Raw genomic sequence first — 18,217 nt, 5'->3', positions numbered from 1 at the left:
AAAACAAAAACTGCAAAAAGTTGAACCCAAGTATCAAGGAAGAATTAACTTCAGGCAGGATCTGCACCCTTAGCACCTAAGAAAACAAAGGGACAAGGCTGAAACCAACCTTTTAGAAGCTTGTTGGGGCTGCTTGGACGTGAACTTAGACCTGTGATGAGAGGGTTTTGCTCTGTTGCTTTGCCTCTCAAGTTCAGACGTGGGACTCAGACCTCTGAGGAGGGGGACACTATGTGGCTGGTACTGATGTCCCTGAAGGGACCCTCTGAAGCTGGGCTTCAGCCTTTTGAAGAGGGAATTCTAGCTGGCTGGCTGGTCATGATGTCCAGGGGATGTGGGTCAGGGCATGGTGAAGCTGGTTCTAGGAGTTTTGGAAAAATTCTAAGCTGATTAATTGCTGTTGCTGGAACAAGCTACTTCTGCAAGGTGAAGTGTTGCTGGGATGATTGTGACTAGACAAGAAGCCAAAAGCAAAGGAGCATCTGTCTTCCTCTGGCCTTCCATTCTCCCTTTAGCTTCTCCCTGTTGGCTGATCCTAAAAGGGAGCTAGCTGTCGAAGAAGATATGTGCTTTGCAGAGACTGCAACCCCAGCATCACAAAGCAGAATAAAGAAGGCTGGATCAGAAGCTGAGAGCTGGCTTAATCGGCATTCCTTCTAAGCTCCTTATTTTCAGGGATTCAAAAGCTCACATTTTGTAGGGATTAGGAATAAAGGAAATTTCACTTTTTCCAGGGAACCTCCCAGGCACTTGCCATTTTGCAGTGTGTTAAAAAATGCCTTATGGGTTGACCCTCTTGGGTTCCTATAGTTCACTGTCGCAGAGGACTAGGTGACAAAGTGAGGTCTGGTAGCACTAACCTCATCACTCACATTGTCAGCGCAGTAGAGAGCCTGTCCATGAAACTGAGATGATGTAGGTGTGATAATTAGATTGGAGTTTTTGAAAAATCTCTTCTGCATAGTAGAGACTGGATTGAAGGCGGCACCTGGGTGGATGCAGGTAGATTAGTTAGAGATTGTTATACTAATCTAGAGCAGATGAGGATATTTTAGGACAGTGTTCTCAAAATGTGGTCCATGTATCATTAGCATCACTCGAGCATTTGTTAGAAAAGTAATTCTTGGCCCCACCCTGTTTTAACAAGCCCTCCAGGGTATGCTGATGCCTGCTTTGTTTATGACACTGGGGCATGGGTTTGGAAATAGATTCAAGAAATAATCATAGGAGTTGAGGTCTATAGGACTTGGAAGTTGGTTGAATGTTACTTGCACGAGAGTGGAAACCTTCATAGAGAGAGGGACTACTGAAAGGCATCTTAATATTGCAGGTGAACACATTCACTTATGGAGGCTTATCTGGATGAATCGTGCTTAATCTTGAGTAATGAGCTAACAGTACGCAAGGTATGGCATTCTGAGAGTGTTTTTCTGAGATTTGCCTTTATGGCCTCGCTTTCTTGAGGTCAAAGTGTCTCCGTGTATCTCTCACAGCTCTGGAGTGTGTCCTGTGTGTGGTTCACATCCATGACAAACCTGACTGAGAGTTACTTTTGTACACACCAAGAAGTCTACTGACTTTATCAAAGCAGGAGATAGTTAAATGGTTTTGAATTTCTTCTGTGACAAATTGGTATTTTTAACAAAAGCATATGGTTTTGGGTTTTTTAAATTTTCAGAACGTGCATAAAGTAACAGTAATATCAGATCAGAGACTTATTTTTCCTCTTTAGTGGTATATTTTCCAAGTGATTTTTAGTAAGAATTGAATAGTTTTGGAAGGATACTTTCTGTTCTTAAAGAAGCAGCTAATGTCATTGAAGAGATGGTCATATTCATGGTCTAATGGATTTTGATAATTGAGTGACTTTATCAATTAATGGGAATTTCTCTCTAAAATTGATCAGCACGAGTATTTTTTTTTCCCAAACTGTATTAAGCACAATTTTTGTGATGGAAAGGTGATTTCTAAATGTTACAGCTTTTTTTTTTTTTTCCCTTTAGAAAGGTTGACTTTGATATCGAATATTGAGCATACATCAAGGAGCTGGGGATAGCAAAAAGAGCCTATATATAAAACTTTATTTCAACAGTTACAAATTTTGTTTCCGCTAATTCAGTTAGAAGTATTAAAAGATAAACTGAGTCATATTAAAATTTTTAAGTGTTTATTTGAGCAAACATTTTGAATCAGGCAGGTACAAACTGGAAGTGGTTAGGAGTGCTCCATTGTCAGGAGCTGGGGATAAGGTTTTTATAGAGAATACACGGAAGGAAAGCAAGGAAATTATTTGATTGGCTGTAGCTTAAGCGGTTGCATTATTTGGGAAAGCTTAGTTGGCTTTTTCTGATTAGCTTTGTTCTTAATCCTGAGGCATTTACAGGAATTGACTGGCTTAGTTTTCCAGTTACTACCGAGGCATTAGAACCACCTCAGTCTGCTGACCTCTGTGTGTGATCACTTGAACAGTAGTAATCCTTCAACTCAAAATCTTTATTGAGCGTCAATTAACATGTAAGAAAAACACTATTCTAATAAGTTTATAAGTTAGTGTGGTGTATGGCAGCTTGTTAGAAGTCTTCCTCAAGCCACATGCCACAACAGTATGGTGGGTAAAGAAATAGTCCTGCCTAAAGGAGTTTGGGAAGGCTTCTGGAAGGAGATGGGATGGGACGGGTGAATTGGGGAGTAGTAATGCCATCCTAGAGAGAGGAAGCAGCAGTGCTTGACCAGTGGCCTGTTAGCGACGTGTGTTTGGGAAGACCCACACGGTTAATGCAGTAGCAGCAGGAAAGAGGGCCAGGAAGGGAAATAGGAGCCAAATAGTGGAAGGCAGTTGTTTTAGGTGTATAGTGTCAGCTTACTGAAGGTTTTTGAGTAAGGGGGTAGTATTTTAGGAAGTAACTGATGCAGATACGCGAAGTGGACCACAGGTCGGGCAGATGGAGTGGAGACTGGCCTACTGGTGTTTCCTGACCTTCGCTGATGATGCCAGTCAGCTGGGAGTAATTTTAAAAGTACAGCTTGCCTGCCCTGTCCCAGCACCAGAGTCAGAATCTCCAGGGGAAGAAGTCTAGAAAGCTGCATTTTTAATGAGCGCCCCCATGATTTTTATTTTAAGGTGTTCAGGAAACAGTTTTAGGCAGTTTTGGGAGTCAGGTTTTGAATTCTGTGAACTCTTATGTTTGTCAAAATGCCTTAAATTTTAAAAGTCGCTATGAGTGTCCAATTTTTCAAAAAGCATTTCCATCAAAGTTTGTAATTTAAGTTTTTAGAAGAGAATAGCACTTTCTCTCCATTGCTTTTCTCTCAGTCCTTTTATTATATTTGTTGCCTTTTGGGCTTTCATTTCAACTTCAAAGATTTGGACCGTTGTTCCCCCCAGTAGCTATTTTCCCTGGGGAATTTCCCTCCCAACTCCTGGCAGATCCAGCCATCACTATTTCCGAAACAATAGCCACAGTATGGGTTTCTCGGTTGGATTTGTGTGTGTAAGGGGGTAGGCAACCCCCCCAGAAAAATAGCTCCTAGGAGGCAGAGTAGAAGTCTGGACATTGACAACTTCCTCTTCTCTGTCCATGTTTCCTAAGTCAAAATTATTGAGGAAAATGTCTCATTTCTTGTCTTACTTGATTTTTGATTTGTCTTAGATTTTTTCCTCACAGTTGAGAGCTATGAGGGGAAGTTGGGGAAAGTTTATTTGTTGCTTTTAGCCTAAACTCAGTAGTGTTTTACAGCCAGGAGAGTAATTTGTAATAACCAGTAATCACCAGGCACAAAATGGCCCAGGTTATAGTTTGTAGTACTAAGACATTTCATTAAATCTAAGATGCCACGGATTGTAAGACATATCATTATTTCACGTACCACTTAAAAAAAATTGGCTGTCAAAGTTTTACGTAATGCTAAGATGCCATTGGTTGTAAGGCACATCCCTCATTCTGGGATTTTAATGTGATAAAAGTGGTCATCTTAGAGAATCTGTGAAATAGGATGTCTCTTCTGCTCTTTAGCCATGCTCACTTTATAATAATTTATATAATTCTTGCACCAGAGGGGGGGAAATAAGAATATATACAAAACATAATCTTTGCAGCTCAGCCTGTAAAGTACTAAAAAAAAAAGCAGTAATCATCTTAATGAAAATGCTTGCACAGGGGCTGGCCCGGTGGTGCAGCGGTTAAGTGCGCACGTTCCGATTCGGCGGCCCGGGGTTCGCCAGTTCGGATAACGGCTGATTCGGCAGACATCCCACATATAAAGTAGAGGAAGATGGGCATGGATGTTAGCTCAGGGCCAGTCTTCCTCAGCAAAAAGAGGAGCATTGGCAGCAGATGTTAGCTCAGGGCTAATCTTCCTCAAAAAAAAAAAATGCTCGCACATTTGGAAAGATACATTAACTTTCTGATTAAGAAATATTCCAGTAAATATACGACTTTACAATAAAAAACGGTAAAAGCTTGATAGAGGTGTAAGAAAGAGTTGAAACTAATGAGTAATGTTGCAAAGGCAAAATACTCATAGATTGTGCAGAGCCAAGCAGTAAGCAGGCACAAAACAGGACATGTGGCCAGACTGAGCCAAGAGGAAGAATGTGAGGCTATCTGGCATTACACTGTAATTACAGTATAATAGTCTGTGGTTGGTGTTATTGGACTTTGTACCTGCTGCTATTATGCAAATCATTGAAGTGTTGGGGGAAAATCTCATAAAGCAAAAGCAACTTGAATGTTACACCCTGATCATTCCCTATTTACTGTTTGGTATGAGCTAGTTTGTGTTAAGGACACATGCATCATAGCAGAATACATTGAGTTCTCTCAGCTGCTGTGTATTTCTCTCATTCTCTTCTTGTCCAAGGTGTCCTCCACTTGTCAGTTTTTGTGACGTCTTACCTCCTTTATTATAGCTGCTCCTGTCATCAGTGATTACTAGATCTTCTACGTTTCTGCAGTGCTTATAGTCTGTAATACTCATTTGGCTTTTAAAATACATCAGTAGGTTTTTCTTCTTTGCCTTCCCTGCTAATCTGTAAGGCCCTCATTGATTTATACTGTGAATGCATAGCACTTATGCCTGGCCTTCTGAGTACAGGTGTTACACAGTGTTACACATAAGCCGTGGTATTATCTATTGTCTGTATATGCATTATCTATAAACTTTGAGTGTAGTTAGTTCCCCTTACTTTCATAGGTAGTGCCTTCCTGAAAACATGCACAAAAGTTAAATGTGGGAACGCTAAGTGATAGACTTAACATGTTACGTGCTCTTCCACAAAGCTAAATAACATTTAATCCCTAATAACACCTTGCCTTTAAAATACTGTATTGATAGTTCTATCCTTCTTAATTTATTCTTTAATTTTATTCCTTCACAATTGAACACAGTCTTCAGAAATTGACTTCAGTGGGCATCCACTTGAGGCAAAAGAGTCAACACTTTGGGCATGTGTGCTTATTTTTTTTGCCACTTGTATTTTGTAGATGAGACTCAGGCATATATTGGCAGTTTGGTGTTTTGTCTTTCCTCCTTTTAATGAAATATACAGTACTCAGTTATGTATTGAGTGGTGACAGTGCCAGTACTGCAGAGTAACACGGGCTGATGTCTGAAAGTCAAAGTTAGGTATATGATGGCACTAGTACACAGTGTCAGTGTATGATTTAAAGTACGAGTGGTTCAAAAGTTAAAGCCTGGGCCGGCCCGGTGGCGCAGTGGTTTAAGTTCACACGTTCTGCTCTGGTGGCCTGGGGTTTGCTGCTTCGGATCCTGGTTGTAGACATGGCACAGCTTGGCAAGCCATGCTGTGATAGGCATCCCACACATGAAAAAGTAGAGGAAGATGGGCACAGATGTTAGCTCAGGGCCAGTCTTCCTCAGCAAAAAAGAGGAGGATTGGCAGCAGATGTTATCTCAGGGCTATTCCTTAAAAAAAAAAAAAAAAGCCTATGATTTTGGTTGACTCCTGGATTCAGGCAAAATTAGCAATTCTTGGAAAGTGAAAATTAACCTAGTCTATTTAATTATGAAAATAAGCAAGTTTGATAAGTTTGAAATACGTGTACGAAAGAAGAGAAAATTTCAGGAAAGACCGAGTAGCAGGCAAGGATGAGATATTAGGAAAGGTAGTCTTTGAAAACTTCGGAGAAAGTAAGCTCGGTGGAATGGATTTGGAAAAGGAGGAAAGTAAGGAAGACGATTATACGAGGCTGATGAATAGTTAGGGCGTTTGAGCAGAATTTGAGGTATGATATATTTTGTCTTTGTTTTTGTTTTCATCCATTATTATAGAATGTGGGTAAATGACTGTATGTGGTACGTCAGAATCTTTAATTTTTACTGTAATTTTTGTGAAAAGAATAGTTAATGGGACATGGCTGTACTCTAGCGTTTTTGAATCATTTTATATTCTAGCTGCTCAGTTTATATACTCACGACGCGACAGCCCTTCAGTTGGTGAGCCGGTGGAAGAATATGATTATGAGGACCTGAAAGAGCCCTCCAGTGCACTGTTGAACCGTCAGCTAAGTGGAGTTGATCAAGGTATAGAAAACATACTATATCTGTGTTTCCTGAGAATGACTAGTAATTAATATATTTGAAGGTGTTGGTTTTATGATGATTGTTCATAATAGTGATTCTGGGTAGTACTGGTACAAACGTATCGTTTCTTCAAGGAAAATTTACATTTATTAAGTGTGTTTTGTGAGGAGTGCATGGTTAACTGTATAGTTGAAAAGTTGATTGGCTGTTATTTAGTAGCTGGAGTTTTTGATTGAACTCTCCCATTATTCATCTCCTTAGGAGAGAAGCTTGAGTGTTTTTGTTCTTTTAGCAATATTTATTTTTTCATAAGCTCTATGTGGAGCTTATGATTAGATTACAGAAGCTCATTTCCTTGCAAAATGTTAGGTTCCAAAAGGCTGGGTTTAAAAAAAGTTTCTTTTCAATCCAAAGTAACACTATACAAGTCCTGATTGGTCTTATCTGTGGAAATTAAATTTCAAGATAAAACTTGTAAATGGTAATGACGTTCGTTCTGAGTTTGCTTCTTTTCACTTTGGTTAAAAATTTTAACAAAGATATTTATATTTTGGCTTTGGTCTTTTTTTTTTTTTTTTTTAATTTGCTGAGGGAGGTTGGCCCTGAGCTAATATCTGTGCCAGTCTTCCTCCATTTTGCATGTGGGTTGCCAGCACAGTATGGCAGTAGTGTGGATCTGTCACTCAAGCCATAGATTGGTGAACAATGTGGCAGAACTAAAATGGCCCGTGTAACATTAATGCCACCTGTTGGTAGTGAGCAGGGCTGAGCCGATTTGCTCTTTCTTTGGAGTGTGGCTTTGTTCTATAAACATTTTTAAATTGAAAATTTGTAACAGTTAATTTGAAAACAGAAAGAGGAAATGTATAAATATGAGAGCTGATCTTTGAATAAATTAGTAAGATATATATCAGCTACTAACCAAATCAAGAACAATGGAGAGAAAGCACAAATATACAAAATTAGAAAGTAGAAAGGGAAAAAACAGATAAAGATTTAAAAAATTTCTTTATCAACTCTCAAAATACATTTGACAGTCTGGGTAAAGTTTGTAAAGGAGGTGCTGTGTAAACTCCATAGCATTTGATTGTAGTTTTAAAGAAAGTGTCACAGTTGTCATTGTGGGGTGAGAGGATAGGAATAGAGTAGAGGTCTTCTACTCTTTCTGCTCTTTCTCAGAATGATTATGGAGGTTTGAAATTCAGGTAAGTTTGAGAATGAAAGTTGATCATTTCTACCTGATGTGTAGGTAATTGCCTGATAACAATAATGATGATTGTGGCTAACCTTTACTAAATGCTTTCCAGGGACTGTTCTCAGTGCTGTTCAGGTATTAACATACTTAATCTTCATAAGAACCTTAGGAGGTAAACCAGTTACTGTCCTCATCTTACAGGGTAGGAAAATGAGACACAGAGAAGTAACTTGGCCGAGGTTGCACCCGGTAGTAAGTGACATTAGGATACGAACCAAGACAGCCTGACTCCATATCTCTACTCATTGTGTATGTGTAGAAAATAGTTGCTGTAATTAATAAGAAGGGCCCTAAGGCTAGCTATACTAACTGTTCTCCAGTTTCAGGAATTCATGTTTTTATGAAATAGGTATACTTTTCCAAGTGTAACTTACTAGCCTAAAGTTAATCTTGTACTCAAGCAAAGCAGAATTACCCATATATTTGAGGAATTTATTTTTAATAATTAAAAAAGCAAAGAGAAAAGTATCAAATACTTTTTTTTTAAAGGAAGGGATTGCTAGTAGATTCCTTATTCAACATGTAAACATGTAAAATGTAATATAATTGCATTCTGTGAAATGGTTTCATGGAGCACGGAAGACCTGCGTTCTGTTTTGATTACCATTCACTTAAAGGTGCCAGGATTTTCTGTCATCTTAGCTTTATGAATTAGAGTTTGCTTGATAGCCCTGGGTCATAGAAGTATTGTGAGGATTACAAAAGATATGTATATATCTCTTAAGTATTTCGAAAATTGCCCAGTGCTATACAAATATAAATGAATATGTTCATCCATTTTTATTCAGTGGCCTCTGGGTACCAGGTACTATTTTAGGATCTAGGGATATAAAACCTCTGCTTTTGTGGAATTTACATCATTATGAATATTAGTAATTACTTTTTAGAGTAATGTCATCAGAAAATAAAAATCCTTAAAGATTTTATACTTTCAGATTTAAATTTTTTATTTTTAAAATGAATGTCCATTCTCAATCTACTGGAGTTCCTTATTTTTATGTCATTTTTATATTAAGTTTATCTTGCCCATTTTTGAGGAGTTAGTAAGGATGATTTTAGTTGGCTGGGGAAAACTGAAGTTAGCCTAAAAGGAAACTTAAGGTATTAATTTAAGAAATTAAAATATACTTAGTAATTAACTAGGTTTACTTACAAGTTAGAAGTATTCCCATACCTACCCTCTGTTTCTATACATGGAAAAAATCATCAGTGCAGACATCAGTCCTCATCATTGACTGAAAATAGATATTAGTGTATACGGTTTACACTTTTTTCAAGCATTAGTATTATTTAGGAGACATTTATTATAGTGACTTCTTAATAAAATTATTCTCCCGATAAGGGATGATAGGTATATTGTGGATAAAAATATAATCGTTACAAATAATTTTTGCCAAAGCAAAAGGAGAGTTGAACATCCTATAGTTTCAAATCCTTTTTTCAGTTTTGAAAATCGAGTGTTCTGTCTTGAGACCATTTAGTGTAGCCTTTAATTATTGCTGTCTGTTCTAGCTCGTCTTTATTCATGCCTTGATCACATGAGAGAGGTATTTGGAGATGATGTGCCAGACGACGTATTGATTGAAACAGTTCTGAAGAGCAAGTTTGACGTGCAGAAGGCTTTGTCAATGGTTCTGGAGCAAGACAGCCTGCAGAATTTGAAGGTGAAGAGTCAGGGAGCAGTATCTGCAGGAAAGATAGCTAAAGGTATGCTTTTACTTGTTCTCTTTTAGTTGTTTTAAGTTAATGCTTTTAAAGAGGCTTTGATTTGCTTGAGCTGTTCTGAAAAATGGGCAGAAAATTTTGCATGTTACAGTAACTCTTGATTCCTGTCAGTTGATTTTCTAGTTTGTGAATTTTTAAACTGAGGGCTTTGTTCCCTTGTCTCTGATAAAGCCTGTTTTTAAATTTTTTTTTCCCTGCTTGTTTGTGTAACTAACAGAATATAGGGGAAATAAAATCAGATAAAAACAAGACAAGACACTTTTTGCTTCTTGTGAATAGCTTAGGGAGCTTTTTAATTATTGTTGTTTTTTAACTCTAATAGTTGAGGAGTTGGAAATTAATAGCCAGATTAATGTCAAAAAATTCCTTTATGCTTAAAGCAGATATAAATATAATTTGGTTTTATTTAAGTATCGTGACTATCATAATTATAGTTTCTGGCGTTTCATAGACCTTTAATTTTAAATTTATAGAATTTGGGGTTAAATTTGGAGTTAGTTGACACAAGAAGGGAACTCAGGTACCTTTGTGTTAATTGGTATGATATCTGGCGGTGGGAGCATGGTGCTTTGTTAACTGGGTTGATATTTCTTGTAACCTGAGGACTAGATTTTTCCTATAACAAAGAGGCCTGCAGTCTGTTACTGTGAAATAAAGGTGGTTTTAATTTTCTATTTAAAAAATTTTTATTTTGGGGGGTATGTGCTTTTAACTGACCAATATGAGAATGAGGCTGTAATATATCATCTCTGTTAATAGTTTATCCCAGATCATGGTAGAAATATAGGCTGTTAGTTGTTTGCTTGTATTTAATACAAGCAAAAATACAAGTAAAAATAAAGAAGAAGATGAACCTAGTTCTTTCTGTTGGTGTTTTTGGATGATTTGAATTTGAGACAATCCTGACTATAATTTAAGTATGTTAAAACCTCGTTGAAGTATGTTAAAAAAACATTAGAAAATTTGTGAAAATTAGAATATTGACTAACTTGGTATTACATTTGTATCTATCAGTGAACAAAGTATGAAGGTCACTTTAGGTGGTTAAAGGAGGGTAAAATTCCTTTATTGTTGTTCCTTAGAGTGTTCATTTTTTATTAAATAATGATCATGTATCACTTTATTCATGTCATAATCAAAAGAATCATTTAGTAATTAAATGCCTCATTTCATGTTTCTTTTTGGTTGCTGTGACTGTCTTCTGCATATGTCAACCATTCATCTGAAAATTAATGGCTCTTGGAAGGTAAGGAGTCTTATCATCTTCCTCTAAAGTGTCATCTGATGATGTTCAACACTCTTGTCCTCAATCCGCAAACCATTTGGATTGTAGTAGCAAACCCTTTGATTTTTCTGGCCCAGTAGTAAAATATGGATTATATCATAATTCCTCAGTTGTACCAAGTCACTGTTTACTCCATAAAAAAAAGAAACTTGACAGACCTAGAAGTGAAAAGAAACTAGAATCATGTAAGTTAACAAAAGAGCTGTCAGTAGCTGATCTAATTGATGATATGCCAAGAGATTCTTGTGAAAGTCAGCCATCAGTCAGATTAACATCCACAGATAGTCTGCAAAGTCTGCTTTCACAGAGTCTAGATGCTGATTTGTTGAGACCTCATACATCAGAATGTGTTTCCAGAGATGATTCTGCATTCAAAGGAATACAAGATTTAAAATCCTTAATGATAAAGAACATTGCACCCCATAACTCTCTTTTTATTCAAAATGATTCATTATCTGATTTGCAAAACATTCCAGTACAAAACAGCTTAGGAAGTTTACATGATCCTTTGCTCTTAACTAGCTCACTGGAGAATATGGCTCTTGATAATTTAAATGCTAGTAGAATGACTGAAGTTGGAAGTGTTTCTTTAGTTGAACAAAGTGCCAAGAATTACATTTTAAAAAATGACGATTTGCAGTTTTCCCAATGTGAACTTCCATCCCTAGCTGAACTGTTTCAGGAACACAAAGAAAACAATCCAAGCCAGTACTTTCCTTTACCAGATCTTTGCAACCAAGCCTCTGCCAATTTCACAGATCTAAGGCTGGGATGTTTTCCCCTGTCACAACCAGCAAATCATTATCAGTCTTCGACTGGGATATCAGAATTAACAGGATCTCTGTCGTCTTTGGCATTTCATAAAGCTTCTCCTACGAGAGACCTTGAGGATTTGTCACTTTCTGATTTGATTGCAGAAACGATTGATATAGACAACTCTCAGATTAAGAAAGATTCCTTTACGCTCAGTTTATCTGAAATGAGGTCACCTGGATTAGATTCAAACATTGATCTTAGTGTCCTTATAAAAACCCCAGATTTTGTTCCAAAACCTGTAGCAGCCCAGTCAGTTGCTCCAACACCAGGAACTAAAGTTCCAAGTTCAAAGTTAGGGAAAAACTCCAGTTCTGCTAAGGATAATAAGAAAAACAATAAAGGCTTCCTGACTAGGAAACCAGCTATTTCTGCCTCTTGGACCAAGGCCCTTGCTGCTAGACCTTCAGCTTTTGCTTCAACACTCTGTCTTCGTTACCCATTGAAAAGCTGCAAGCGACGCACCCTAGACCTCTATAAGACTTTTCTTTATAGTAGACAAGTTCAAGACATAAAGGACAAAGAAATAAGTCCTCTTATAGCAATAACTCCATTTGACTTCAAATCAGCATCTCCTGATGACATTGTAAAATCTAATCAAAAGAAAGCTTTTACTAGAGAATAGTAACAAAAGGAAAACTTGATAACTGCTGTAGAGCTTTTTATTTTAAATTAATTTTAAGTCTTTATAGTGTTACTTTATGAGATTTAAGTCGTGATTTTTACGTTAAAGTTGTCTTAAGTTAGTTGATAACTTTAGTTGATATGTGTTTTTGCACTGAAATCTTTTTTTACTGTATCTTCTTTTAGTGATAACTGGCTTTATTTAAGTTGATAGCCTGGAATGGGTGTATCTTTACAAAGTGCATATGGAAACTTGATATTATGAAATCAAATCTCAGATATTTTTGTTTGAAGCATTCAAATTTATAAGTTTTTACAATGAGACATTTTCTTTTATAAAATATTTTTGTGTTTTGTTCTTAAAAATGCCACCACTTGGGATTATAATTTAGTGATAAAGCTTTCTCTCATGTAGCATAGCATAGCTGAGACAATATTATATTTTAAAATATTAGTGATATCATTCCCAGTTTCATTATTTTTCTGTAGGTGAATACTAAAATATTTCTATTAGAAAGTCTTAAAACTCCTGAGTTTTAAGAATACTGTGGAGGTTGTTGAAATACATTTTTGATGATAATAAAAGGAAAATCCTTTAAGGGACCATGTAAATATTGAAGTTGCATTAATACATAAATTATTTTTATACATTTTCAAAACCATTTGTCCTAAATGCACACTTTAAAATAAATCTATGCAAAGTGTTTTCAAGTATGGTTGTAAGTTCTTTGAATAGATAATTTTATCAGATCTTTGTAACTTTTTTTACTATAAGCAATGAAATGTGGAATTTTTCTCTTTGCTACTGCCACCTGTGTGCATAGAATGACAAAGTTTTAGCAATGGCAGACCAAATAAGAGCTCTTCTAGTCAGTAGAACAAGTATGAATTCATCCTCTAGAGCAGTGGTTCTCAACTAGCCGTCAGAATCACTGGGGGAGTTTTCAAAACACAGATGCTGTGGCTTCACTCCAGACATGGTGACCCAGTCTCTGAGGGATGACGCTTAGGAATGTGTTTTCAGAATGGTCCCCTGGTGGTTCTAACGTGTTACTTCTGCTTGAGAACCACTGCCTTAGAGAAAGAAATCAGTAGAATGAAACGAATTGCTACTGCTAAGAATGACATCTGACCAACTAGAATTTATATTTCATATTTTTTAGTAATCAGGAGTTACCAGGGAAAATTACTAATAAGGAATTATGGTCTCTTGCATAGGAGATGCTGACATTATTAGTATTTCTTGTGGGAAAAAATAGTATCTAAAATGTTACTTCTTAATGAAAATAAAATATCTAGCCTTTTCTCAGTAAAGATGTTTTTCTGTGGCAGCTGCTTCACTATGCAATTCATATTTTTTTTTTTGTATTTCTTGTTTCTCTTTATTTTCAGAATGACAGTCCAGAATTTTTAGCTGTGTGCCATGTTTTTAATCCAGTGCTTTGGTGGGAAAACTTAAGCCAGCATTCTGTTGTCATTTTTCTTGACCACTTTCTTGTGGTGTCTTCTGGTCTTGTTTTTAATTGTATATTTCAGCACACATCATATTGATGCCTAGGAGACATTTAAGTCATAAGTTTTATTTTATGATCACTTTTAAAGTTTGAATTATCCCAACTGCTGATTTTATTTTTCTAGTCTTGAATTTTAGTCATACGTTTTAGTAATTTTGAACTAGTAGTATATCATCAACTAGATTTATAAATAGGCAGTCTCTAACCTAGAAATGAATTGTATTCTAAGAGTTTGCTTGGACATGACGGTAATTCCTGATAGATTAAGTGCTACGCCAGCAACATGAATTCCAAATACTTATTTAACCCATATTGAAGTAGAACAGTGCTACTGTTATTTTACCTTCTTCTCTAACAAACTAATTTTCAAGTGGAAATAGAATACTCTTTAAGCCCTGTATAGTATATCTTGTAGAGTGAACTGGATCTCCCTTTGTTGGCCGATTAGGATTGTAATTACCACTTATGAGCATATTTCTTTAGGGGGGAAATATTCTGTATTACAGGGTGATAGGGAAAGTAACAATTTTAAAATAAGTCTCCCTATTTCCCTTGTCATGATGACTGGTCTCTCAGGCATGTATCTGACATGCACTTGCCCTGTTGAACAAGGGGGTGTCACAGTGTCTGAGATTCTGAGGGTGGAACCAAGAAAACCCTGCCCCTTCCGCCCTTGGCCATTGGCCCTTGGTAAAGAGCCCAGTGCCTGCATGTTCATGGATACGCTCCTAGTGATGACGGTTGCTTGCCCTAGGTGCTTCTTCTGCACAGCTGCTGTTTGTTGACTGACTGCTGTCTGGATAGCTCAGGTATGCTAAGTGTTTTTGGCTTATTTTCCACTTCAAATATCAATTTTGAAGTACAAAGCCATTTTTATGTCTATTATGATTAAGTGCGTTAATATTTTACTTAAGAAATACAAATAATATAATTACATTCTAAATGATGTAAAATAACAAAGGACATTTGAAGTAACCATTTTTATTCTTCACTCTTGGTTTTTGAAGAGATCTGATGTTCGTGGATGTTTTGTCCTTTTGCATTCTGAAGTCTTTGGTTGGCTGTTTACGTTACGGTTCTTCTTACCATTAATTGCCAAGAACCAGGGTTTCCCTCCTGTACAGAGCACTTTAACTTTTTTTTGTTTTACCTTTTTCCTGTGTCCTAGTTACTAAACTGGCATTCTAACCACTTGTCCTCCCTTAGCTGTGAATCCTTTCTTGAACTTTTCTTGCAGCCTTTTTCTTCTCATAGGTAGTAATAACTATTCCCAGTGTATTATATTTAATTTTTAATATTCAGTGGGAGGTCATGCACCTAATTTTCACACTAAGGATAAAACCTAGTCCAGTGCTTTTCTTTGTATGTAAAAGGAAGTGCTGTCAGATAAACACAGTTAAGAGAAAAATAATGGGTTCGTAGATGATTGGTTGCCTTTTAAATTGCCCCTGAATCTTTATGTGGACCATTGCAAATAAACATATACGTAGTTGTATATTGAGGAAGAACTTTGTATCAATGAGTTTTCTATTTTATGTTTGCTCAGGTATATATTTGGTTATGAAATCAGTTTTGTAGTAGCTGAGAAGTTTTCTATCTCATATCAACAAAGATAATGTTGACTAGACAGGGAGGGATTAGGATGAATTTCTTTACGGGTTTTTTTATAACTGTATAAAGCTCGGTGTATGCAGTTGTATTTTGTAATTTTAATTTTTAGGCTGTAAAAAAGTCACATTTTGAGTGTATATATACATTTTTGTACAAGCTACATTGAAACAAATTGTATTCTGAGGTTTTCTTAAATCAAATGTGAAAACATGTCACGATTTATCCATTAGGATTTTTTGATATAAGCTTGATATTTCAGAATAGTATTTTAATAATTTATGCTAAAAGTACTGCTTTATGTTTCTCTAAACAAATTTAAAAAACTACCTGGTTGTGAAGAACTTCTAAGATGTTTGTCATTTAGAATTCTTGCTTTCCACGAGGTAAAATTTTATATATTTTTACTTTTGGGGATGCACATAGAAATACTATTGAAGTATAGGTTATGGTGAATATTGGTAATGTAATTGCAAAGGTGGCAGTGGGAGGTAAAAAAATTAATAAAGTGCTTGTTTCTAATGTTGACGTGCCTGATTATATTATTTGACTTAAAGGAAAGCATCATTTTAGTTGCAAGAGATACACCAAGATGAACAAAGGTGTGGTTCTTAGCCTCAGAGGGGAGGGTGTATGGGTACTTAGACACATAGTCACATTTATTACAATTGAAATACATAACATTACACTCTCCAAAGCTGGCATCTTTGCCTTCCTGATCCAAGCTGCCGCCACTTCCTATTTCCTGTCTGTGTTAATAGTATCACCATGTTCCAGTTGCTTAAGCCAGAAACGTTGCTAGCAGCATCCTTGATTTCTCTCCCTCATTTACTTCTTAAAATTGACGACCAGTCCTAGTATTTCTGCTTTACAAATGAGTAAATATATGTGTGTACATATATAGTCGATTGTCCTTTATTATGGTAGTTATGTTTCATAAAGTCATAAATTAGCACAATGAAATATGTAAACATCGACTTAACAAATACTGAACAGTTGCTCCTACAGGAAATACAGGGTTAGGTTCCTCTGCGCCTCTGGGCACAGCATATTTGTCAACCAGTCAATACAAGACCTTATTTTGTGTATCTGTTAAAGACTCTCTGTTTAATATATATTATTTATGCATTATTGATTCATTCATGTTCACCAGCAGCACTATAGCTCATGCCTGAATGAAGCTTGTCTGAGGGATGTGTTTTATTTGTAAGGTGCATCACAGCTACCTTGTGCTTACGAACATTAGGCAGTGCTTCCCCACTGCTCTTGGGGACCATTAAAAACAGCAAAATTACCAACTAAAATCACAATGTGAAGAACATGGCACTGAATAGATGGTGAAAAGGACATTTGTTTACAGCATGAGAGCTGAAACGAGAAGGCAGAGTGTCAGCTTGTTTGACCTCGGCTGGGAATGCGCGTGTTGGGCAACTCAGACTTTTTGCTGCTCTGCATGTGCTCCGAAAGTGACTGCGAAAGTGCCGCAAGGGGTTACGAATAAATTTTAGTGAGTAACTGAATTTGCAGATATGGAATTTGCAAATAGTGGGGATCGGCTGTACGTTTTCGGCTGACTTACTACTCTCCGTCCCTGTTGCTACTTTTTCTCTTAAATGCCGTTAGCTTTGGACAGAATTACTGAAACATTTAACTGGTTTCTTTACTTTTCAGTTTGTTTCCCCCCAAACACTTTCTACACTGCAGCCAGAGTAACTTTTTCTAAAATCTAGCTCTTAATTTTCTGTTCCCATGTCTAAACCCTTCAGATTATTTTATAAGACCTTTTGTGAACTGGTTTCTGGTTTCGTTCCCCCCCTACCCAGAGCCACTGAGGAACACCTACCCGAGTTTCCTTTGCTTCTGAGTGCCCCTACCTGCCTTTTCTCCCCCTGGCTGATTGCTCTTCAGGGTGTAGTAGTTCATACAGCACTTTACTCCTGATCCTGGGGTAGGGGAACCTTTGTATGCTCCCATGCTCACTGTATTCCTTTTATTAACACCACCCCATACGGTCCCTTTCCCTTGTAGCCCTCTTTACTGTGCCTCACAGTGCTTAGATCATCTGACATTGTGTGTGTGTACACAGTTGATTTTCTTTATTGTGTCTCCCCACTGTGCATCCCCCCTCCATGTAATTTCGGCGAATGCAGGGATGTTATGTATTTACTGCTGTATCCCCAGCTTAGAATATGTCTGGCACGTAAATGTAGGAAAAGATTTAAGGTAAAAAGTGTGTCTCTGTCCTACTACAGTCTCACAGTCTTGTTCCCTAGAGGAAGCTGTAAGCAAATCATTTCTTTTGTATTATTCTCCTAGAATCTTGCATATTACACATAATGTGAACTTACTTTTCTATCCCTACACAAGTCGGAGGATACCAGAACGCTTCTATATCCACATCACTTACCTAAGCGTGTTGCCCATCTTTCCTTCCCAGCACCTGGAGATCATCTCGTTCTTTTTAAAAGCTCTGTGGAATTCCATAGTATGTTTGTCCCTGTTGATAAATGTTTTCAGTGTTTTCAGTTACTATCAATAATGACCCCAAAATAAACTTCTTACATTTCTAGGAATTGAATTTCTAGGCCAAGAAGTATATACTTTAAAGTTTTTGTAGATACTACCTAATTCTCCTTAATAAAGGTTACTAATTTCCATACCACAAGTTTATGAGTGTTTCTGTTTGCATTCTCACAGCTATGATTATTACTCTTTTTGGTAGTAAGCAAACCTTATAACTGGAATTTTGTTTTCATTTATTTATATGTCTTTAATGAGAGAGGCTGACTGCTTTGTTATTATACATTTAAATCTATTTTGCAGTTTGTTTTCTTTGAACTATCCCTAATC

The 18,217-nt window shown here is 36.8% G+C and overlaps 1 protein-coding gene across 5 annotated transcripts in view; it reads left to right on the top strand.

The window, feature by feature from the left end:
• HBS1L (HBS1 like translational GTPase) overlaps positions 1–18,217 on the top strand; it is a 78,365-nt gene that overhangs the window by 4,762 nt on the left and 55,386 nt on the right. For 2 of the 5 annotated variants that reach the window (XM_014735445.3, XM_023651137.2), the window contains exons 3-4: positions 6,415–6,543; positions 9,311–9,505. In XM_014735445.3, the coding sequence (XP_014590931.3) occupies positions 6,415–6,543; positions 9,311–9,505 (324 nt within the window). Of the gene's footprint in view, positions 1–6,414; positions 6,544–9,310; positions 9,506–10,774; positions 12,952–14,513; positions 14,569–18,217 lie in introns of those variants that run through there. The other 3 variants (XM_070225496.1, XM_023651139.2, XM_070225497.1) reach the window with 3 other exon arrangements.

This window comes from Equus caballus, chromosome 10 (genome assembly GCF_041296265.1).
Source record: "Equus caballus isolate H_3958 breed thoroughbred chromosome 10, TB-T2T, whole genome shotgun sequence".
NCBI classification, from domain to species: domain Eukaryota; kingdom Metazoa; phylum Chordata; class Mammalia; order Perissodactyla; family Equidae; genus Equus; species Equus caballus.
The sequence above is the reverse complement of the archived record's forward strand: the minus strand, read 5'-3'. Positions and strand labels throughout refer to the sequence as shown.